General features: G+C 42.3%; 1 protein-coding gene across 1 annotated transcript in view; it reads left to right on the top strand.

Annotated features, from left to right (window-relative positions):
• The window catches only part of LOC115432675 (nuclear receptor corepressor 1-like), a 66,787-nt gene that overhangs the window by 25,575 nt on the left and 17,300 nt on the right, over nucleotides 1-23,912 (top strand). The window contains 7 exon segments of the mRNA XM_030153581.1: nucleotides 11,574-11,746; nucleotides 14,042-14,132; nucleotides 14,416-14,505; nucleotides 14,507-14,595; nucleotides 14,674-14,728; nucleotides 15,045-15,146; nucleotides 22,730-22,857. Of these exon segments, the coding sequence (XP_030009441.1) occupies nucleotides 11,574-11,746; nucleotides 14,042-14,132; nucleotides 14,416-14,505; nucleotides 14,507-14,595; nucleotides 14,674-14,728; nucleotides 15,045-15,146; nucleotides 22,730-22,857 (728 nt within the window).

The following is a 23,912-nucleotide window of genomic DNA, read 5'->3' as shown; positions in this document are numbered from 1 at the left end:
CCCGATGGTGTCTGATCAGGGTCACACCGCCCTTTGGACTTCACGGTCGCAGAGTGCACGTGGTGTGGCGCCAACAGGAAGGTGAAGCATTTGTCCGTCTGTACGTAGACCAGCTGGACTGTCCTCATGATCCAACAGTCTGTGTTCGTCCAGAATGAAGGTTTAGGTTTTTTTTTTTTTTCTTTTTAGCTTAATTACCTCCGCCAGGAGGTATTGTGATCACTTTGCTTTGTGTGTTTGCGTGCGTGTTTGTTTGTTAGCAACATAATTATTTATGATGGACGGGTTTTCATGAAATTTTCAGGAAATGTTGATACTGGCACAAGGAAGAAATGATTAAATTTTGGTGGCGATCGGGGGGGGGGGGGGGGGGGGGGGGGGGCAGATCTGTCCTGGCAGAGGTCTGCGCTCTCTGAGTGCTTCTCTAGTTCAAGATTTTTTTTGCTTAATTCAAGAATTTTTTAAGCCCGAGCCGAGTAAAGCCGGCGCAGGGCCTATTGAGTTGGCAGTGGGCGCATGGGGACGAAATCGCCAGTGACGCGGTCGCCTTTCGCCACTCTCACACATATTCACATTCACGGCACTGAGACCTTTCCGACGATGTACATGACATGTGCACAAATGGCATATTTACACCTGCTCAGAATGAATGGGAGTCAATGGGACACGCCCACTCGGGGTCAGTCACGTGGGTTTAAGTGCACGACACGTGACATCTGACCACACAGACATGTGGGGGAGCTCGAGAGCTTTCAAATAGGGCCAAATACATGGTTGCCATGGAAACGGCTATATTGTTCTTGCTCAGATTATTATTATTAGGCCCGAGCCGAGTAAAGCCGGCGCAGGGCCTATTGAGTCTGCAGTGGGCGCATGGGGACAAAATCGCCAGTGACGCGGTCCCCTTTCCCCACTGTCGCCACACTCACACATATTCACATTCACGGCACTGAGACGTTTCCAAAGATGTACATGACGTGCACAAATCGCATATTTACACCTGCTCAGAATGAATGGGAGTCAATGGGACACGTCCACTCAGAGTCAGTCACGTGGGTGTAAGTGCACGACACGTGACCTCTGACCCCACAGACATGTGGGGGACCACGAGAGCTTTCAAATAAAGTCAAATACGTGGTTGCCACGGAAACGCCTATATTGTTCTTGCTCAGATTATTATTATTATTATTTTTTTTTTATTAGGCCCGAGCCGAGTAAAGCTGGCGCAGGGCCTATTGAGTCTGCAGTGGGCGCATGGGGACGAAATCGCCAGTGACGCGGTCGCCTTTCGCCACTGTCGCCACTCTCACACATATTCACATTCACGGCACTGAGACCTTTCCGACGATGTACATGACGTGCACAAATCGCATATTTACACCTGCTAAAAATCAATGGGAGTCAATGGGACACGCCCAGTCGCGGTCAGTCATGTGGGTGTAAGTGCAAGACACGTGACATCTGACCCCACAGACATGTGGGGGACCTCAACAGCTTTCAAATAAGGCCAAATATGTGGTTGCCATAGAAACGGCTATATTGTTCTTGCTCAGATTATTATTAGGCCCGAGCCAAGTAAAGCCGGCGCAGGGCCTATTGAGTCTGCAGTGGGCGCATGGGGACGAAATCACCAGTGGCGCGGTCGCCTTTCGCCACTGTCGCCACTCTCACACATATTCACATTCAGAGCACTGAGACGTTTCCGACGATGTACATGACATGTGCACAAATGGCATATTTACACCTGCTCAGAATGAATGGGAGTCAAAGGGACACGCCCAGTCGGGGTAAGTCACATGTGTGTAAGTGCACGACACGTGACATCTGACCCCACAGACATGTGGGGGAGCTCGAGAACTTTCAAATAAGGTCAAATACGTGGTTGCCAAAGAAACGGCTATATTGTTCTTACTCAGATTATTATTTTTTAAATTTTTTTTAGGCCCGAGCCGAGTAAAGCCGGCGCAGGGCCTATTGAGTCTGCAGTGGGCGCATGGGGACCAAATCGCCAGTGACGCGGTCGCCTTTCGCCACTGTCGCCTCTCTCACACATATTCACATTCACGGCACTGAGACGTTTCCGACGATGTACATGACATGTGCACAAATTGTATATTTACACCTGCTCAGAATGAATGGGAGTCAATGGGACACGCCCACTCGGGTCAGTCATGTGGGTGTAAGTGCACGACACGTGACATCTGACCCCACACACATGTGGGGGACCTCGAGAGCTTTCAAATAAGGGCAAATATGTGGTTGCCATAGAAACGGCTATATTGTTCTTGCTCAGATTCTTATTATTTTTCTTTATTTTTTTTAATTTATTTTTCTTCTTCTGCACTTTGAGCTCAAATTTGACCCCCTGAAAATTTACGAAAACTCACCAAATTTTGCCTAAAATTCAGAAGTGCGAGAAATTTGATTTACATATAGGTTTCGTAGATGTCGGTAAAGAAATGTTACCGCAGCGCCCCCTTGAAAAGTGGAAATGCATTACGCCAATGGGAGCATGTCCAACGTAAAGTTTGTTTTAGAGCCACGAAAATCGGTACACAGACGCATCATGAGGAGACAAACAAAAAATATAATGGCCACGCCCCAAAACCAACCCTTAGTTGGCCATATTGGATTGAAATTTCCAAAATGCTGAGTCAGCGTTTTCACTGACGTCGTATTTTAACTATCTGCTCCTTGGCCATTTGGCCAAATGAGCTCAAAATCGGTGTACAGTATCTAGAGAAGTGGGGCATCAAAAGTTAGCTGAATTTTTTGGGATAGGTGTCAACGTTTTTGTGTGACGTCGTTGCAAACTTTGTAAAGTTTCTTTGTGAATTTACCATAACAAAAATTGCTTCAGCTCAGACATACGAACACCGATTTGGCTGAATTTTGACTCAGACGTCTATCTCCCAGGCCTACACCCATTTAATAAAAGAAATTGAAATTTCGCACTATAGCGCCCCTACAAATGTACATTTACAAAAATGAAATCAGTTCGGACATACGAACACCAATTTGGCTCAAATTTGACTCAGACGTCTATCTCCCAGGCCTACACCCATTTATCAGAAATATTTGAAATTCGGTGCCATAGCGCCCCCTACAATTTTACCTTTACAAAAATTACTTCACGTTAGACATACGATTACCAATTTGGCTCAAATTTGAATGAGGTATCAGTCTCCCAAGCCTACACCTATTTATCAAAAGAAATTGCAACTTCGTTCAGTAGCGCCCCCTACAAATTTACCTTTACGAAAATTGCATCAATTCGGACAAACGAACACTGATTTCGCTCAAATTTGACTCAGTGGTACATCTCGCAAACCTACACCCATTCAATGGTAGAAATTTATTTTTAGCTGCATAGCGCCCCCTACAGATTTACTTATCCAAAACTTTCTTTAGTTCGGACATACAAACAAAGATTTTTCCTCAAATTTGAATCAGTTGTCGATCTCCCAGGCCTACACCCATTCATCAGAAGACATTGAAATTTGGTGCTAGAGTGCCACCTGCTGAACGATGGACATACTTCTACTGGACGTGCCCGTGGCTAGGGCCTTCAGATGCCGCTTGCGGCTTTAATTTTGTCTTATTTTTCCTTCTCCTGCGCTTTGAGCTCAATTTTGACCCCCTGAACATTTACGAAAACTCACCAAATTTTGCACAAAATTCAGAAGTGCGAGAAATTTAATTTACATATAGGTTTCGTAGATGTCGGTAAAGAAATGGTGCTGCAGCGCCCCCTTGAAATGTGGAAATGCATTGCGCTAATGGGAGCTCATCCAACATAAAGTTTGTCGTAGAGCCACAAAAATCGGTACACAGATTCATCATGACGAGACAAACAAAAAATATTATTATGGCCACACCCCAAAACTAACCCTTAGTCGGCCATATTGGATTGAAATTTCCAAAATGGTGAGTCAGCGTTTTCGCTGACGTCGTATTTTAACCATCTCCTACTAAGCCGTTTGGCCAAATGAGCTCAAAATCGGTGTACAGTATCTAGAGAAGTGGGACATCAAAACTTAGCCGAATTTTTTGAATTGGTGTCACCGTTTTTGTGCGACGAGGTTTCAAACTTTGCAAAGTTTTTTCAAAAATTTACCATTGCAAAAATTGCTTCAGCTCAGACATACAAACACCGATTTGGCTGAAATTTGACTCAGACATCCATCTCCCAGGCTTACACCCATTTATTAAAAGAAATTGAAATTTCGCACTATAGCGCCCCCTACAAATGTACATTTACAAAAATGACATCAGTTCGGACATACAAACACCGATTTGGCTCAAATTTGACTCAGACGTCTGTCTCCCAGGCCTACACCTATTTATCAAAAGAAACTGAAATTTCGCACTACAGCCCCCTTCAAGTTTTTAAAAAATTTTTTTTATTAAAATTGCTTCAGTTCGGACATACGAACACCAATTTGGCTCAAATTGGACTCAGACGTCTATCTCTCAGGCCTACACCAATTTGTCAGAAAAATTTGAAATTTGGAGCTATAGCGCCCCCTACAATTTGACCTTCACCAAAATTACTTCACTTCAGACATACGAACACCAATTTGGCTCAAATTTGACTCAGACATCAGTCTCCCAGGCCTACACCTATTTGTAAAAAGAAACTGAAAATTCGCACTACAGCGCCCCCTACAAGTTTTCAAAAATTATTTTATTAAAATTGCTTCAGTTCGGACATATGAACACTGATATGGCTCAAATTTGACTCAGACGTCTATCGCCCAGACCTACACCCATTTATCAGAAAATGTTACATTTGGTGCTATAGCGCCCCCTACAACTTTACCTTTATGATAATTGCTTCAGCTTGGACATACGAACACCAATTTGGCTCAAATTTGAATCAGTTGTCAATCTCCCAGGCCTACACTCATTTATCAAATGAAAATGACATTTCGCTCGATAGCGCCCCCTGCAAATGTACCTTCACGAAAATTACATTAATTTGGACATACGAACACCGATTTGGCTCAAATTTGACTCAGATTTCTATCTCTCAGGCCTACAACCATATATCAGAAAAAATTGAAATTTGGAGCTATAGCGCCCCCTACAATTTTACCTTTACGAAAATTACTTTACTTCAGACATACGAACACCAATTTGGCTCAAATTTGAATCAGTTGTCAGTCTCCCAGGCCTACACCCATTTATCAAAAGTAAATTCCATTTCATGCAATAGTGCCCCCTACAATTTACCTTCACGAAAATTGCATCAGTTCGGACATAGAACACCGATTTGGCTCAAATTTGAGTCAGTGGTACAACTCGCAGGCCTATACCCATTCAATGGAACAAATTGAATTTTGGCTCCATAACGCCCCCTACAGATTTATTTATACAAAAATTTGTTCAGTTTGGACATACGAACACTGATTTGTCACAAATTTGAGTCAATTGTCAATCTCCCAGGCCTACACCCATTCATTAGAAGACATTGAAATTTGGTGCTAGAGCGTCACCTGCTGAACGATGAGCATACTTCCACTGGACATGCCTTTGGCGAGGGCCTTTAGATGCCGCTAGCGGCTTTAATTATTATTATTTTTATTTATTTATTTATTTTTGTCTTATTTTTTTTCTTTCTCCTGCGCTTTGAGCTCAATTTTGACCCCCTGAACATTTATGAAAACTCACCAAAGTTTGCCCAAAATTCAGAAATGTACAAAATTGAATTTACATAAAGGTTTCATAGATATCGGTAAAGAAATGCTGCTGCAGCGCCCCCTTGAAAAGTGGAAATGCATTGCGCCAATGGGAGCACGTCCAACATAAAGTTTGTCATAGAGCCACGAAAATCGGTACACAGATTCATCATGAGGAGACAAATAAAAAATATTATTATGGCCACGCCCCTAAACCCACCCTTAGTCGGCCATATTGGATTGAATTTTCCAAAATGCTGAGTCAGCGTTTTCGCTGACGTATTTTAACTATCTCCTACTAAGCCGTTTGGCCAAATGAGCTCAAAATCCGTGCACAGTATCTAGACAAGTGGGGCATCAAAGTTAGCCGAGTTTTTTGAATTGGCATCACCGTTTTTGTGTGACAAGGTTGCAAACTTTGAGAAGTTTTTTCGAAAATTTAACATCATAAAATTGCTTCAGCTCAGACATACGAACAGCGATTTGGCTGAAATTTGACTCAGACGTCCATCTCCCAGGCCTACACCCATTTATTAAAAGAAATTGAAATTTTGCACTATAGCGCCCCCTACAAATGTACATTTACAAAAATGACATCAGTTCGGACATACGAACACTGATTTGGCTCAAATTTGACTCAGACATCTGTCTCAAAGGCCTACACCTATTTATCAAAAGAAACTGAAATTTTGCACTACAGCGCCCCCTACAAAAATTTTTAAATATTTTTTATTAAAATTGCTTCAGTTCGGACATATGAACACCAATTTGGCTCAAATTTAACTCAGACGTCTATATCCCAGGCCTACACCCATTTATCGGAAAAATTTTAAAAAGGGGGCGCCATAGCGCCCCCTATAATGTTACCTTTATGAAAATTACTTCACGTTAGACATGCGAACACCAATTTGGCTCAAATTTGAATCAGTTGTCAATCTCTCAGGCCTACACCCATTTATCAAAAGAAATTGCCACTTCGCTCAGTAGCGCCCCCTACAAATTTACCTTCACGAAAATTGCATCAGTTCAGACATACGAACACCGATTTGGCTCAAATTTGACTCAGTGGTACATCTCGCAGGCCTACACCCATTCAATGGAACAAATTGAATTTTTGCTCATAGTGCCCCCTACAGATTTATATATACAAAATTTTGTTCAGTTCGGACATACGAACACTGATTTGTCTCAAATCAATTGTCAATGTCCCAGGCCTAAACCCATTCATCAGAAGACACAAAATTTGGGGCTACAGCGCCACCTGCTGAACGATGAGCATACTTCCACTGGACGTGCCCTTGGTGAGGGCCTTTAGATGCCGCTTGCGGCTTTAATTTTTATTTATTTTTTTTTTAAATTTATTTTTCTTCTCCTGCTCTTTGAGCTCAAATCTGACCCCCTGAACATTTACGAAAACTCACCAAATTTGTACAAAATTAATTCGGACATACGAACACTGATTTAGCTCAAATTTGCCTCAGTGGTACATCTCGCCAACCTACACCCATTCAATGGTAGAAATTTATTTTTAGCTGCATAGCGCCCCCTACAGATTTACTTATACAAAACTTTCTTTAGTTAGGACATACAAACTAAGATTTTCCTCAAATTTGAATCAGTTGTCGATCTCCCAGGCCTACACCCATTCATCAGAAGACATTGAAATTTGGTGCTACAGTGCCACCTGCTGAACGATGGACATACTTCTACTGGACGTGCCCGTGGCGAGGGCCTTTAGATTCCGCTTGCGGCTTTAATTTTTCTTTCTCCTGTGCTTTGAGCTCAATTTTGACCCCCTGAACATTTACGAAAACTCACCAAATTTTGCACAAAATTCAGAAATGCGAGAAATTGAATTTACATATAGGTTTCGTAGATGTCAGTAAAGAAATGTTGCCGCAGCGCCCCCTTGAAAAGTGGAAATGCATTACGCCAATGGGAGCACGTCCAACGTAAAGTTTGTTGTAGAGCCACGAAAATCGGTACACAGATTCATCATGAGGAGACAAACAAAAAATATTATGGCCACGCCCCAAAACCAAACCCTTAGTCGGCCATATTGGATTGAAATTTCCAAAATGCTGAGTCAGCGTTTTCGCTGACGTCGTATTTTAACTATCTCCTCCTTGGCCGTTTGGCTGAATGAGCTCAGAATCGGTGTACAGTATCTAGAGAAGTGGGGCATCAAAAGTTAGCCGAATTTTTTGGATAGGTGTCACAGTTTTTGTGTGACGACGTCGCAAACTTTGCAAAGTTTCTTCGTGAATTTACCATTACAAAAAATGCTTCAGCTCAGAAATACGAACAGCGATTTGGCTGAAATTTGACTCAGACGTCTATCTCCCAGGCCTACACCCATTTATTAAAAGAAATTGAAATTTCGCACTATAGCGCCCCCTACAAATGTACATTTACAAAAATGACATCAGTTCGGACATACGAGCACCGATTTGGCTCAAATTTGACTCAGACGTCTATCTCCCAGGCCTACACCTATTTGTCAAAAGAAACTGAAATTTTGCACTACAGCGCCCCCTACAAAATTTTTTATTATTTTTATTAAAATTGTTTCAGTCAGACATACGAACACCGATTTGGCGCAAATTTGACTCAGACGTCTATCTCCCAGGCCTACACCCATTTATCAGAAAAATTTGAAATTCTGTGCCATAGCGCCCCCTACAATTTTACCTTTACGAAAATTACTTCACGTTAGACATACAAACACTAATTTGGCTCAAATTTTAATCACTTGTCAATCTCCCAGGCCTACACCCATTTATCAAAGAAAATGACATTTCGCTCAATAGCGCCCCCTACAAATTACCTTCACGAAAATTGCATTAATTCAGACATACAAACACCGATTTGGCTCAAATTTGACTCAGTGGTACATCTCGCAGGTATACACCCATTCAACGGAAGAAATTCTTTTTTAGCTGCATAGCACCCCCTACAAATTTACTTATACAAAAATTTCTTTAGTTGTACATACGAACAAAGATCTGCGTCAAATTTGAATCAGTTGTCGATCTCCCAGGCCTACACCCATTCATCAGAAGACATTGAAATTTGGTTGCTAGAGCGCCACCTGCTGACCGATGGACATACTTCTACTGGACGTGCCCTTGGCGAGGGCCTTCAGATGCCGCTTGCGGCTTTAATTTTTTTTTTACATCTACAAAAATCTGAATAGCACGAACAACTGGAAACATCTTAAGAAAACAAGTGTAATTTTGACAGTATTCTGCCTCAGTTTCAGTTTATCATTTACACATGTGCATTATAACTTACATTTACAGTTACAAATGCATGAACATTTAATAACAGGCAAGTTTTTATATGAACATTTTCATGTAATTTTACTTTTTTTTTTTTTTTTTACACTAAACAAAGATACAATTAGCTGTTTTCATTATTTATAAGTTTAATATGATAGTATTTTACTGGTTCTGACCTACCTGAAATCTTATTGGTCTGCATGTGGGAAACTGAATTAAAATGATTTTGACATCCTTGATTGTTCATATCTTCAGTGTAATTTTTGTAGTTCACAAACCCATCCCAGGGGTCAGATTGGATCCTTTGGCGGGCCAGGTTTTGCCCCCAGGCCTCATGTTTTACACCTGTGGTTCAGACTGTGAAAGTAGACACAGCTGAGGTGGACGTTTGAGGACGTTCCTTCGCTGTAATTTAGACCAAAGTCTGAACTGGGTTTGTTATTTATGTGTGTGTTTTTTGACACTCTCCTGTTCAGGGGTCAGTCCTCCGGTTAGAAGTGGACTGGGACCATGAGGGACACCTAAGAGGGTTCAGAACCTCAGATTTGGTCTAGAAGTGGACTGGGACCATGAGGGACACCTAAGAGGGTTCAGAACCTCAGATCAGGTCTAGTAGTTCTGTCTGCTATTGGTTGGACTGAATTACAGATGTTACTGATGAGAGAACAGGATGAGGTTATACACACACAAACACACAAACAAACACACTCACAAACACACACAAACAAACACACACAAACACACGCACACACACACAGTAACACCAACAGCAGAACAGAATAGTTCAATAGTCAAACACAACAGATGAAAACAGAAACTAAAACAGCAGAACAGGAGGGACTAAAAACTGTCTGGAGCTGCAGTTTGTCCTGAAGCTGAGGTTGAGGCTGAAGCTGAGGCTGAGGTTGAGGCTGAGGCTGAGGTTGAGGCTGAAGCTGAGGCTAAGGTTGAAGCTGAGGCTGAGGTTGAAGCTGAGGCTGAGGTTGAAGCTGAAGCTGAGGCTGAGGCTGAGGTTGAAGCTGAAGCTGAGGCTGAAGTGTACATGCATGAGCCTGTTGGACAGAAACGCTGCTAAAGCCGCTGGTTTGTAAACAGTGGTTTCATCAGAACAAACAGAGTCTGGACAAGGATCCAAATTAGACCCAAACCCACAACAAACAGCTGTTCCTGAACAGCCTGTACCCACTGACCCCGGCCCGTACCCCGCTGACCCCGGCCCATCTGTCAGCATTATCTGTACACTCATACATGTTCCGCTGCATCTGACAGGACAAACACACCTTTAACCTTCACATTATCAGCGTCTGCCCAGCGCTGATTCAGACACAGACGGAAGATCCAGGTGCAGAACGGTCAACACACCCCAAACCCACCCCCCCACCGCCACAGACGGGGATAGGACCCTGAAGAATCATGGTTCATGGGTCAGATATATTTGGATCATTAATTAAGGTGTTTTCCCACCGTGTCGAACCAAACTCAGTTTTTTCTGGTTGGACTTCCTTTAACTGATGCTTGTCATGTCTGAGGGCTAATGCTGCCTTCAGGTGCTGCAGGAATTATGGGAAATACTAGATCCAAACTCCAAACTGTACATCATATTTTCAACTGGAGAACAAGGTTCTAATAGTTTTGGATTTTTCATTATATTGTAGGTTTTATTTAGTTTTGACTTTTTTTTCTCTAATTCAGTTCGTTTTTAATTTGTTTTTAGAGCAGGTTTGATAGTTTTTGTTGCTTTTCTTTTTTTTTCTAAATGCTTAGTTTTAGTTCAGTTGTATTGTAGTGTAGTTCAGTTGTAGTTAGTTGTAGTTTAGTTAGTTCAGTGGTAGTTTATTGTAGTTCAGTTGTAGTTTAGTTGTAGTTTAGTTGTAGTTCAGTGGTAGTTTAGTTGTAGTTAGTTGTAGTTCAGTTGTAGTTCAGTTGTAGTTCAGTGGTCTCTTTTCTCTTCTTTCTCTGTGCTCCTATTCAAATCAATCCCAGACAGGAACTCTGCTGCTTTAGTCTCCATGTTTCCAGGTAGAGTGGGGACCAGAAGACGACTGGAAACCACAGTGAACACAAGTGACGGAGCAAAAAGGTGTCGTATGGAGACAGCACAGAAAACTGAGAGAGACAAAGAAATCGGTTTTGTATCAATCCGACATTGGACCAAAGACCGAAAACGAAGGGAATTTTATCCATAAGTTTTGTAGTTGTAGTTTTGTAAACACACAACTACAGTTTCAGTTAGTTATGTTTTTTTTATTTTGATTCTAGTTTGTATTTATTTCAGTTAATGAAATGTTTTTACAATTCCTAGTTTCATGTTTTGTTAGTTTTGTTAATTGATAATAACCTTGCTGGAGAGAACTAGGAAAAAATAGAACTAGACAAGATGAAAATGACCTTGACCTTTTCAACATGACAGAGAGCCACAACGGATTCATGACCGATGGTTTTCTGAACGTTCTGCTGCTGTTAGCAGATGATTTGACACATTTATGACAGTGAGGACGGTTCTGTTAAAGTAGATACTGTGTGGTCCAGTGGGTGTTGGGGTTAGGGTTCCGTTAACACCGCTGCTGCGCTCTTCTGAACAGACGTGTGTGTGTTTTTGTGTCGACCTCAGGAGCAGAAGATCTGCCAGCGCTACGACCAGCTGATGGAGGCCTGGGAGAAGAAGGTGGAGCGCATGGAGAACAACCCCCGACGCAAAGCCAAGGAGAGCAGGACCCGAGAGTACTACGAACGGCAGTTCCCTGAGATCCGCAAGCAGAGGGAGCAGCAGGAGCGCTTCCAGAGGTAAGGCACGCCCCCGCCCTGCTCTGATTGGTTCACAGAATAGATGATGTCACTGATCCCACCCCCGGGACTGAATGGTTGAATTCTTTTCGGTCATTTACTCAGCGAACTTAACCCATTTATTTATTTATTTGCACATCATAAAACAGCAAGAAAAACAACAAACATTCAGACAAGTAACATTCTTGTGCAGGAGAGGTTAGAAGCCACAAAAGGCTTCTATGAATACCTCCCCAGAATGAACAATACAAAACAAAAAGAATTAAAAATACAATATAACTGAATTAATAAACTAAAGTAAAAACAATACAACTGTAAATCACATTACAAATCATCAAATACAAAACAAATGATATACAGCCTTACATTTTTCATGAATTAAAGTCATACATGAATTATGTGAACCTTAGTCAAAATTTTTTTCTTGAGTGTTTTATTCTTCCTTGGGCATGAAAAAAACAATGCAATCGAGTTTTGTTTTTTTTTTTCATTGAGTTACAAAAATGTCTGTGGCATTATATTTTTGAAGCAAAGAAACGTGTTTAAATCCCAATATCAGAAAGTGATATGAAAACAATGAAATAAAAACATTTTTACTGCTGCTAATCTGATGTTTTCTCCCATTTGAACCCATTCTACTGCTAGTTATTGCTCACTTCATGGAGACAATATGCAAAAAAAACCCAAAAAAAAAAACAAGTCTTACAATTAACAACTGATTTCACTCAAACATTTTAGTGCAGATCAGGTGTATCTAGAACAGCACAGTTACAGTACTGGTCTGAATGTCAGTGTATTATTATGGGATGGTGTAGAAGTGTCCACTGTGTTGGCTGATCTGGAACTAAAACAACCAAACCCTGAATATACAAGAGTTTAGAAGAACTGTCCACTGTGTGCATGAAAGGGTTCATTAATACGTTTTCTAATTAATGACATCAGAGAAGTCGGGATGATTCAGCCAAGAGGAAATGTGTTGTGGATGTTTTTATACATTGACAAAAAAGAAAAGAAGAATTTATATGATATTTACAGTGACACCCCCCCCCCACACACACACACACACACAAAAAATATATTTTTTAATAATTTAAAGAAAGGTTTTAAAAATAATGTATTTTTAACAGGGTCTCGTATTGAACCAACAATTGCAATATTTGGCATTATATTACATTACATTCTTTTAACCAAAAATCTAAAACTCTAAATACCTTCACCACTCTTCTAGCTCGCAGACTAATACAACTAAAATGGATAGATAACAACAGCCAACATTTAAATCTTGGTTTCTGGATCTTTTACATCATTTAACATCAGAAAAAATCCAATACTCTATTAGAGGATGTGCCAATAAGTTTTTCAGTACCTGTTCTGAATCACATAAGAGGCAGATCCACCACTTATTCCAGAGGAGTCGCATTAGTACGAGTCTGTGACTAATATCTGTGTTCCTTAATTATTATTATTATTATTGTCAATTAGGGCTGAACGACATGGACAAAATTTCATATCTCGATATTCATGCCAGATATCGCGATATCGATACGATATGACTATGGGTTCGGTGAAAACCAAGTTTTTCAGAAAAATGCAAACATCATAATACAAAAGAATGTGGAAAGTGCAGTTTTATTTATAAGAACTCACTGCCAGTCATCAACATTAACATAAAGTATGAATAAATAAATTACAAATCAAACATTTTACATCCACATTTTACACTGTACAGCAGGCGCGGGGGGAAATCTGTATCATTTATATCGTTGCTTTTTGATATTAATCTTGAATGTTCATATCTAGATATAGATACGATAACGATATCTTTTAGCCCTATTGTCAATTATCTTTTTTTTTTTCTTCGTGCAACAGAGTGAGAATGTTCATGGGTTTGGGTTAAAAACAAACAAAACATTGACTGTATTATGCTTTTCTGTGACTAGATATGTAATAAAAACACTTTGAACAAAAAAAAAAATGTATGTAATTCCAATTCAAACTAAATGTGTAATTACTGAGTTAAAGCTGAAGCAGAGCAGCTGTTTGACATATGATGGAATCCTCAGGGTTCTGTTGAAGGCCCAGTTCTGAACCAGGTCTGAATATTAGTTTAATGTATTTGTATGTGACTGGAGGTTCTGATGTCCGTAGAAGAACCAGTGAGTTCACATCCTTCGTTCCTGATGGACTCCTGTCTGAGCCTTTGAATGTGTTCCTTGCCTTTTTTCCAACAGTCAAATGAATGTGAAATATTAAAGCGGTTCAATGTGTGTGGAACCTGCTCCTGTTTGTGTGCAGAGTCGGACAGAGGGGGACGGGCCTGTCTGCCACCATCGCCAGGAGCGAGCACGAGATTTCAGAGATCATCGACGGTCTGTCCGAGCAGGAGGTGAGTCTGACCCAACCCATGAGCAAGGCACTGACCCAACCCATGAGCAAGACACTGACCCATGAGCAAGGCACTGACCCAACCACAGAACCAGACACTGGTCCAGTAGGAGCTGGACAGGGACGGGTCATGTGGACGGTGTGGGCGGAGTCTGTAGAAATGGCACAGGCTGAGGACTGACTCCACATTAACCCTTTAATGTTGAAGTGTCTGTCGGTAGTTTGTGGTCAGTCTGCGGTCAGTCTGCGGTCACTCAGCTGTGCTCTCCTCTCCTCGTCCTCAGAATAATGAGAAGCAGATGCGCCAGCTGTCCGTCATCCCTCCTATGATGTACGACTCGGAGCAGCGCAGGGTGAAGTTCATCAACATGAACGGGTCTGATGGACGACCCCATGAAGGTCTACAAGTCCAGACAGTTTATGAACGTGTGGACCGAGCACGAGAAGGAGATCTTCAAGGAGAAGTAGGTGCACGTACAGCGCTGCTCTGAAGTCCGGTCGGAGTCGTACCCCCAACCCTAACAGCTGCTCTCTGTTCACAGGTTCGTCCAACACCCCAAGAACTTCGGTCTGATCGCCTCCTATTTGGAGAGAAAGGTAAACACACACTTCTACTGTCGCTGTGTTCTGTCAGAACAGACACAGCACCTGTCTGATATATGGAATACAGGTAATCTATTACAACATAAGAAAACTATAGGTAATCTATTACAACAGGTACAATCAAATACAACGGTAGGTAGTTAAACATGAGTTAGAGATGATAACAGGATGTGATTGTACGTCACTCCGTCTGTCTGTAACTGTAAATAACCTAATAATGGACTGAAGCAGGGTTTATGGATGGTCCTGTTTCTGCAGGGACAGTGAATGCATCATGACTGAACATGTGTTTCTGTTATGTGCGTTTCAGTGTGTGGCAGACTGTGTCCTCTATTACTATCTGACCAAGAAGAACCACAACTATAAGACACTGGTGAGAAGAAACTACGGACGCAGACGGAGAGGAAACCAGGTGAGAGAGAGAAAGAGAGAGAGAGAGAGAGACCTGTCAGTTCATCGAAAGATGATGTGACACTGGTGTGTTCAGTGTCCAGTGATGATGTCATATGTGGGGTCAGTGTTTGACCCTGTGAGTCTTGGTGGTCATGTGACCTGAATACCTCCGTCCACACTAATGCAGATGAAGAACTGATCCTTTATCTGTTGGCTCGTCTATGTGAGGTAGTGTGCATGTTGCACCAATAGATGGCGCTATTACACCGCAGTTTCATCTTAAACTCCCGTTTCAGTTGTGCTTTTTCGGTCCTTCTGTTTTGCCGTAGGGTTGGTACCGGGGTTTAGGGCGCCATGTTTTCTCTAGTACGCTGTGCCACCCTACAGGTGAGCTACATTATTTGCATTGACTGTTTAAAACTAGTGCTGGGCAGCGAATAAAATTTTTAATCGCATGGATTTCTGTGAATAATCACGATTAATCGCATAGTTATATGGGGGGGGGGGTTGTTGCCTCCATCAACAGTGTGTATTTCCTTTCAGTGATATTTCAGACTGCAGTACTCCGCTGATAAAAATAATTGCACATGTCAGTTCTTCCAAACACCTGTGTGTCCCCCCCCCCCCCCCTCTGAAGACAGAACATTTCAAATGAAAATGTCCATGGAACAGACCTCTACTGTTACACATGTTTATGTCCACACATGTTTATTTACACTTGTGAGTGATTGATTGTCTTAGTCCCACTAATCAGTACTAATACTAATAAGCCCAATAATATGTGATGTTCAGTTGTTCAAAGTAAACAAAGGGGGCCCTCTAGTGGTGGGAATAAGTGTCACTAACGTATGTTTTGTCCTTGCGGTGTTCCCGTAGTCAGTTAAGACATAAGAAGGAACTACAGACACGTTTCTTTCACTCTGTTTGTATGGACAGGTAAACGTTTGTCTGTGAGTATTTTATGTTCAGTTGTTGTCAGAGTGAATAGTATCAAATATCTCTGATGTGAACCTTTGTTGCTGGATAAAAGACGTTGTAAATCCTAAGTTAATCAATAAATGCTAATCGTTAGCGTGTCTATGGATTTTCCCATTCAAGTTAGCATCGAGTGTAGCGATCTTTTTCCCATTCATTTAAAGTATACTGTAATGCCATGTAAATGTACTAAGGCAGGGCTGTCAAACTCATTTTGGTTCAGTTCCATATTCAGCCCAATTTGATCTCCAGCAGGCCAGACCAGTAAAGTAATGACTTAATAACCTATAAATAATGACAAATCCAAGTTTTCTTTTTGTTTTAGTACAAAAAAACTATTAAATTATAAAAATACATATTACAAAAAAATGTGAATAACCTAAAACAGAACAGAAAATTCATTTGAAAAATTAGTGCAATTTGAACTATTCTGCCTGGACTTCTTATTTCTACATGTGCATTTCCACACAGTGTTCCATAAACATTTGGGAACAGGCAGAATATTGTTCAACTGTTGGAGTTTGAACTAAAATGTGAACAGTTTCTCCAATATTCCATCTGTTCTTCTGAACACAACTGCAGATCCCAGTGGATCCATAAATGCACCAAACATTTAGGAACAGACAGAATATTGTTACAATTGCCCATTTCAGGTTGTTCGTCTTTATTTTTATGTATGTATTTGCATTTTATTCTAAAAGAATACTTTTGTAAATGCAAGTATTTTCAGTGTAATGTGATTTTTTTTTTTTTTTCACTTAAATTTTTTCAACATAATTTTTCACAACGAAAGTTTGCAGTTGTCATTCTTTCTGGTTTATTGTGTTGTTCTGTTTGCTGTAGATCTCATTGGTCCGTATGTGGAACCTGAACCAAAAGGATTTGGACAACCTGGACTGTTCAGGTTCATGTTTGCACTTTCATCCTGTAGGGCCGCAATGGAACCTTTAGTGGGTCAGATTTGGCCCCCAGGACGCATGTTTGACACCTGTGTACTAAGGCAGTGAACAGAACTCAGACATATTTTGTTTGAATGTGTCAGTTTTACAGTGAGTCTACAGGAACAGGTTTGGACAGAAGTTTTGGGCATCCGGCTTTTCTTGGTAAACCTGTTGTCTATCTGCAGCTAATGGTACATGCACACAAGCGGAAGAAATAGGAGTTAGAATTAAACAGCATTAACGGGAGATTTTAAAAAAAAAAAAATGTCGGCATTATTCAATGAATGCGTTAATGCGGTAATAATGCGTTAACTTGCCCAGCCCTAATTAAAACATAAAGTTATCAAAGATTTTGGCACTTCTTTTGAATTATTTCATAAGTTGAAGTGCAAGAGAATTTATATCTGAATAATTGTGGAGGGTCAGAGGTGGACGTTTGGGTCCTTTAAGGGTCAAAGGTGGACGTTTGGGTCTTTAAGGGTTAAAGGTGGACGTTTGGGTCCTTTAAGGGTCAAAGGTGGACGTTTGGGTCTTTAAGGGTTAAAGGTGGACGTTTGGGTCTTTAAGGGTTAAAGGTGGACGTTTGGGTCTTTAAGGGTTAAAGGTGGACGTTTGGGTCCTTTAAGGGTCAAGGTGGACGTTTGGGTCTTTAAGGGTTAAAGGTGGACGTTTGGGTCCTTTAAGGGTCAAAGGTGGACGTTTGGGTCTTTAAGGGTTAAAGGTAGACGTTTGGGTCTGTAAGGGTTAAAGGTGGACGTTTGGGTGTTTAAGAGTTAAAGGTGGACGTTTGGGTCTGTAAGGGTTAAAGGTGGACGTTTGGGTCTTTAAGGGTTAAAGGTGGACGTTTGGGTCTGTAAGGGTTAAAGGTGGACGTTTGGGTCTTTAAGGGTTAGAGGTGGACATTTGGGTCTTTAAGGGTTAGAGGTGGACGTTTGGGTCTGTAAGGGTTAAAGGTGGACGTTTGGGTCTGTAAGGGTTAAAGGTGGACGTTTGGGTCTGTAAGGGTTAAAGGTGGACGTTTGGGTCTTTAAGGGTTAAAGGTGGACGTTTGGGTCTTTAAGGGTTAAAGGTGGACGTTTGGGTCTTTAAGGGTTAAAGGTGGACATTTGGGTCTGTAAGGGTTAAAGGTGGATGTTTGGGTCTGTAAGGGTTAAAGGTGGACATTTGGGTCCTTTAAGGGTCAAAGGTGGACGTTTGGGTCTTTAAGGGTTAAAGGTGGACGTTTGGGTCCTTTAAGGGTCAAAGGTGGACGTTTGGGTCCTTTAAGGGTCAAAGGTGGACGTTTGGGTCTTTAAGGGTTAAAGGTGGACATTTGGGTCCTTTAAGGGTCAAAGGTGGACGTTTGGGTCTTTAAGGGTTAAAGGTGGACGTTTGGGTCCTTTAAGGGTCAAAGGTGGACGTTTGGGTCTTTAAGGGTTAAAGGTGGACGTTTGGGTCTGTAAGGGTTAAAGGTGGACGTTTGGGTCTTTAAGGGTTAAAGGTGGACGTTTGGGTCCTTTAAGGGTTAAAGGTGGATGTTTGGGTCTTTAAGGGTTAGAGGTGGACGTTTGGGTCTTTAAGGGTTAAAGGTGGACGTTTGGGTCTTTAAGGGTTAAAGGTGGACGTTTGGGTCTTTAAGGGTTAAAGGTGGACGTTTGGGTCTGTAAGGGTTAGAGGTGGACGTTTGGGTCTTTAAGGGTTAAAGGTGGACGTTTGGGTCTTTAAGGGTTAAAGGTGGACATTTGGGTCTGTAAGGGTTAAAGGTGGACGTTTGGGTCTGTAAGAGTTAAAGGTGGACGTTTGGCTCTTTAAGGGTTAAAAGTGGACGTTTGGTCTGTAAGGGTTAAAGGTGGACGTTTGGGTCTTTAAGGGTTAAAGGTGGACGTTTGGGTCTTTAAGGGTTAAAGGTAGACGTTTGGGTCTGTAAGGGTTAAAGGTGGACGTTTGGGTCTTTAAGGGTTAAAGGTGGACGTTTGGGTCAGTAAGGGTTAAAGGTGGACGTTTGGGTCTGTAAGGGTTAAAGGTGGACGTTTGGGTCTTTAAGGGTTAAAGGTAGACGTTTGGGTCTGTAAGGGTTAAAGGTGGACGTTTGGGTCTGTAAGGGTTAAGGTGGACGTTTGGGTGTAAGGGTTAAAGGTGGACGTTTGGGTCTGTAAGGGTTAAAGGTGGACGTTTGGGTCTTAAGGGTTAAAGGTGGACGTTTGGGTCTGAAGGGTTAAAGGTGGACGTTTGGGTCTGTAAGGGTTAAAGGTGGACGTTTGGGTCTGTAAGGGTTAAAGGTGGACGTTTGGGTCTGTAAGGGTTAAAGGAGGACGTTTGGGTCTGTAAGGGTTAAAGGTGGACGTTTGGGTCTTTAAGGGTTAAAGGAGGACGTTTGGGTCTTTAAGGGTTAAAGGTGGACGTTTGGGTCTGTAAGGGTTAAAGGTGGACGTTTGGGTCTGTAAGGGTTAAAGGTGGACGTTTGGTGTTTAAGGGTTAAAGGTGGACGTTTGGGTTTTTAAGGGTTAAAGGTGGACGTTTGGGTCTTTAAGGGTTAAAGGTGGACGTTTGGGTTTTTAAGGGTTAAAGGTGGACATTTGGGTCTGTAAGGGTTAAAGGTGGACGTTTGGGTCTGTAAGGGTTAAAGGTGGACGTTTGGGTCTTTAAGGGTTAAAGGTGGACGTTTGGGTCTGTAAGGGTTAAAGGTGGACGTTTAGGTCTGTAAGGGTTAAAGGTGGACGTTTGGGTCTGTAAGGGTTAAAGGTGGACGTTTGGGTCTGTAAGGGTTAAAGGTGGACGTTTGGGTCTTTAAGGGTTAAAGGTGGACGTTTGGGTCTTTACGGGTTAAAGGTGGACGTTTGGGTCTTTAAGGGTTAAAGGTGGACGTTGGGGTCTGTAAGGGTTAAAGGTGGACGTTTGGGTCTGTAAGGGTTAAAGGTGGACGTTTGGGTCTGTAAGGGTTAAAGGTGGACGTTTGGGTCTTTAAGGGTTAAAGGTGGACGTTTGGGTCTTTAAGGGTTAAAGGTGGACGTTTGGGTCTGTAAGGGTTAAAGGTGGACGTTTGGGTCTGTAAGGGTTAAAGGTGGACGTTTGGGTCTGTGAGGGTTTGTCTGTCTGTGTTTTTTTTTTTTTTTTCATTTTCTCTCTTCTCTATTCTGGAGCGTACACTACAGACCCCACCCCCCTCCCTCAGACTCTGACTTGGTACAGTCCGTCCCTCTGCCCGCCCCCTGCTCCCCGTGCCGCTGCTGTGTCTGCCAATCACAGCTCGGCGCTGCTGGATTACCTCGGCTGACCCCTCACAGATTAGTGCGTGCATGTCAGATGGACAATTCTTCTGGCGGCTTAAGCGTCCCGATGACACGCTTTCCCGGAATATGTGCGGCGCTGCCGTGGCCCAGCAGCCCTTCTAAGGAGCTCTGCTGTGGCGCCATCCTGCCCCTCGCCCGCTACCGTTACCGTTACCGCCACGGCAGCCCCCCCACAGGGTCCTCGCACACTTACCACCCGCCCACCGGTTTGTATGAGCAGCAGATGAGCGCGCAGGTACGCCACCGATTAAAACCACCGTTTATGGCACTGTAGGCCCTGGTCCTGGTCCTGGTTTATGTGGTCCTGGTGCTGGTTTATGTGGTCCTGGTTTATGTGGTCCTGTTTTGCTGTCATCTCCGTACTGAACCTACATTTGGATTTGAGGCTTCAGATTCATCTATTTTAAGTGTGTTTAATGTGGGCTGTGTGCAGGCGTAGATTCCTGACCTGAGGTTCTAAGTAAAGGTGTGTCTGTTTGAGGTTCCAGGTAAAGGTGCATCTGTTTGAGGTTCCAGGTAAAGGTGCATCTGTTTGAGGTTCCAGGTAAAGGTGCATCTGTTTGAGGTTCCAGGTAGAGGTTCCAGGTAAAGGTGCATCTGTTTGAGGTTCCAGGTAAAGGTGCATCTGTTTGAGGTTCCAGGTAGAGGTTCCAGGTAAAGGTGCTTCTGTTTGAGGTTCCAGGTAAAGGTGTGTCTGTTTGAGGTTCCAGGTAAAGGTTCCAGGTAAAGGTGCATCTGTTTGAGGTTCCAGGTAGAGGTTCCAGGTAAAGGTGTGTCTGGGTTCTAGGCAAAGGTGTCTGTTTGGGTTCCAGATAAAGGTGCATCTGTTTGGGTTCCAGGTAAAGGTTCCAGGTAAAGGGCGTCTGTTTGGGTTCCAGGTAAAGGTGTGTCATTTTGGGTTCCAGGTAAAGGTTCGTCTGTTTGGGTTGCAGGTGAAGGTGCGTCTGTTTGGGTTCCAGGTAAAGGTGTGTCTGTTTAGGTACTCCAGAGTCCTTTACTGCTGTTTCCAGAGTCGTTTCCAGAGTTATTTACTATTGTTCCAGTCGTTTACTGTCATTTCCTAGTTCAATTACTGTAATTTCTAGAGTCGTTTACTGCTGTTTCCAGAGTTGTTTCCAGAGTCTTTTCCAGATTCAATTACTGTCATTTCTAGAGTCGTTTACTGCTGTTTCCAGAGTTGTTTCCAGAGTCTTTTCCAGATTCAATTACTGTCATTTCCAGAGTCATTTGCTGCTGTTTCCACAGTCGTTTACTGTCATTTCCAGAGTCATTTCCAGAGTCGTTTGTTGCCGTTTCCAGAGTCGTTTACTGTCGTTTCCAGAGTCGTTTACTGTCGTTTCCTGCTGTTTCCAGAGTCATTTCCTGCTGTTTCCAGAGTCGTTTCCTGCTGATTCCAGAGTCATTTCCTGCTGTTTCCAGAGTCGTTTGTTGCCGTTTCCAGAGTCGTTTGTTGCCGTTTCCAGAGTCGTTTACTGTCGTTTCCAGAGTCGTTTACTTTCGTTTCCTGCTGTTTCCAGAGTCATGTACTGCTGTTTCCAGTCGTTTCCAGAGTCGTTTCTTGCTGTGTCCAGAGTCGTTTCCAGAGTCATTTACTGCTGTTTCGAGTCATGTAGTGCTGTTTCCAGAATCCTTTCCAGAGTCATTTACTGCTGTTTCCAGAGTTGTTTACTGTCGTTTCCAGAGTCGTTTGTTGCTGTTTCCAGAGTCGTTTGTTGCTGTTTCCAGTCGTTTACTGTCGTTTCCAGTCGTTTGTTGCTGTTTCCAGAGTCCTTCTTCCAGCCCTTCTTCTGTGTTTAGGGGGAGGGAGGGGGGGCGCTAGCATTCGTCTTTCACAGCTAATGAGTAGAGGCTGAACGCCACTTTGTCACAAAGACCCTCTTCCTCTTCTTCCTCCTCTTCCTCCTCCTCCTTTCCTCTTCCTCCTCTGCTTCCTCCTGGATGTGAAAGAAGTTCATCAATCTGGGTTTTGTACATGTTCTTCACATCCTTCGGAACCAGGACCAGGACCAGACTGGTTCTGGTTCTGGTTCCAGAGCGTTGGTGGAACAGGCAGTAGAATCCTTCTGTGGTTGTCCACGCCACAGCAGCGTAAAGATGGACCGCCTTTGAACTTTGTTTTAAACATTTCATGATGCGTTTACTGTCGTCATTCACTGTTTTCTGAATATCTGTTTGTGTTGTTGGTGTTTGGGTCGTGCACAGACTTCAGTCAAACAACTGGACTTCTATTAACGTTGGTGTAACCCAGGCTTTATTTGGATGGAGGTGATGGTGTTGGAGGTTCAACAGGTTCTGCAGGTTCTGGAAGAACACAGCCTATGTTTGTTCTCTGACTACGTTTAGTACCTCAGTGAGTCAACTATCAGCCTTTTCAGGGACTAATCATTCTAATTGTTTTCCTTTTTTTTCCTCTCCAGCAAATCCCACGTCCCTCACATGAAGACAAGTCAGACGAGAAGAACGAAGAGGACAAAACTGAAAAGTCCGATAAAAAGAGGACGAGGAAAGAAGGACGAGGAAGAGAAGATGAGAAGGAGGAGTCCAGGTCAGTGTTGGTTAGGGATGCAAATTATCTATTAATCCATTCATCATTAGTTGGTTGACCTTATCGATCGATTAATGATTAATTGATAAGCGGCGATTTTTCTGAGAACCTGGATTTCTCTGTCGATCAGATCTATAAAAATAAAAGCTAAATATTGTTTTTATACTTCATTGAAAAACATGTCATATTCCTGAATGACTGATTTATTGAAGCACTGGATACAGAACAGACAGTGACATGTATGGAGTAGAAGGAAAGAAATTCCACAGAGAAACTATATATATATATATATATATATACATACATAAAATATATATATAATGTTTTTATTATTATTTCAAATTATACATTTACACAAACATGCACTCACACATAAGGAACCACACTGACACAACATATACAAATTATACAACAAACCTTCAAACCTATTAAACCCCCAAAAAAGAAGAAAATATCCAAAAAAAACACAAAAAAAACACAACAACAACAAAACACAATAAAAAATGTTATCAACTCCTCTTTGCAATACTCATAATTCTGCAGAGAAATTCAGTCAAATAAAGTAATCTGAGGAGCGGCAGTTTAGAAGAAATGGGCATTTCTGACTTTGCATCACTGACATAATGAAGCCAGTTTTCAGCAGAGATGCCCCCCCCCCACTATTTTGGCGTGGCCACCGGGGTGACTGCGGGTCAGAGAACATCAGATCTACTAAAGGTTTATGTGTATTACAACTAATTATACTTGCAAAAAATAGTATAAACTGATTTAGTAACAGTGACACAAAGGGTTGTGTCTTTCAAAGGTGGAAAATGGTGTCTGCATCCAATTAGTACATTTGACACAGTGAATATGAGCGTGTGGTGGGGCGTACTGTATGTGTTTGGGTTGGGGGGCGTACTGTATGGGGTTGGGTTGGGGGGGTACTGTATGGGTTGGGGGGGGTACTGTATTTGTCTGGGTTGGGGGGGTGTACTGTTGTGTTTGGGTTGGGAGGGCGTACTGTACGTGTTTGGGTTGGGGGCGTACTGTACGTGTTTGGGTTTGGGAGGGCG

Source organism: Sphaeramia orbicularis, chromosome 14 (assembly GCF_902148855.1).
Source record: "Sphaeramia orbicularis chromosome 14, fSphaOr1.1, whole genome shotgun sequence".
Taxonomy (NCBI): Eukaryota; Metazoa; Chordata; class Actinopteri; order Kurtiformes; family Apogonidae; genus Sphaeramia; species Sphaeramia orbicularis.
The sequence above is the reverse complement of the archived record's forward strand: the minus strand, read 5'-3'. Positions and strand labels throughout refer to the sequence as shown.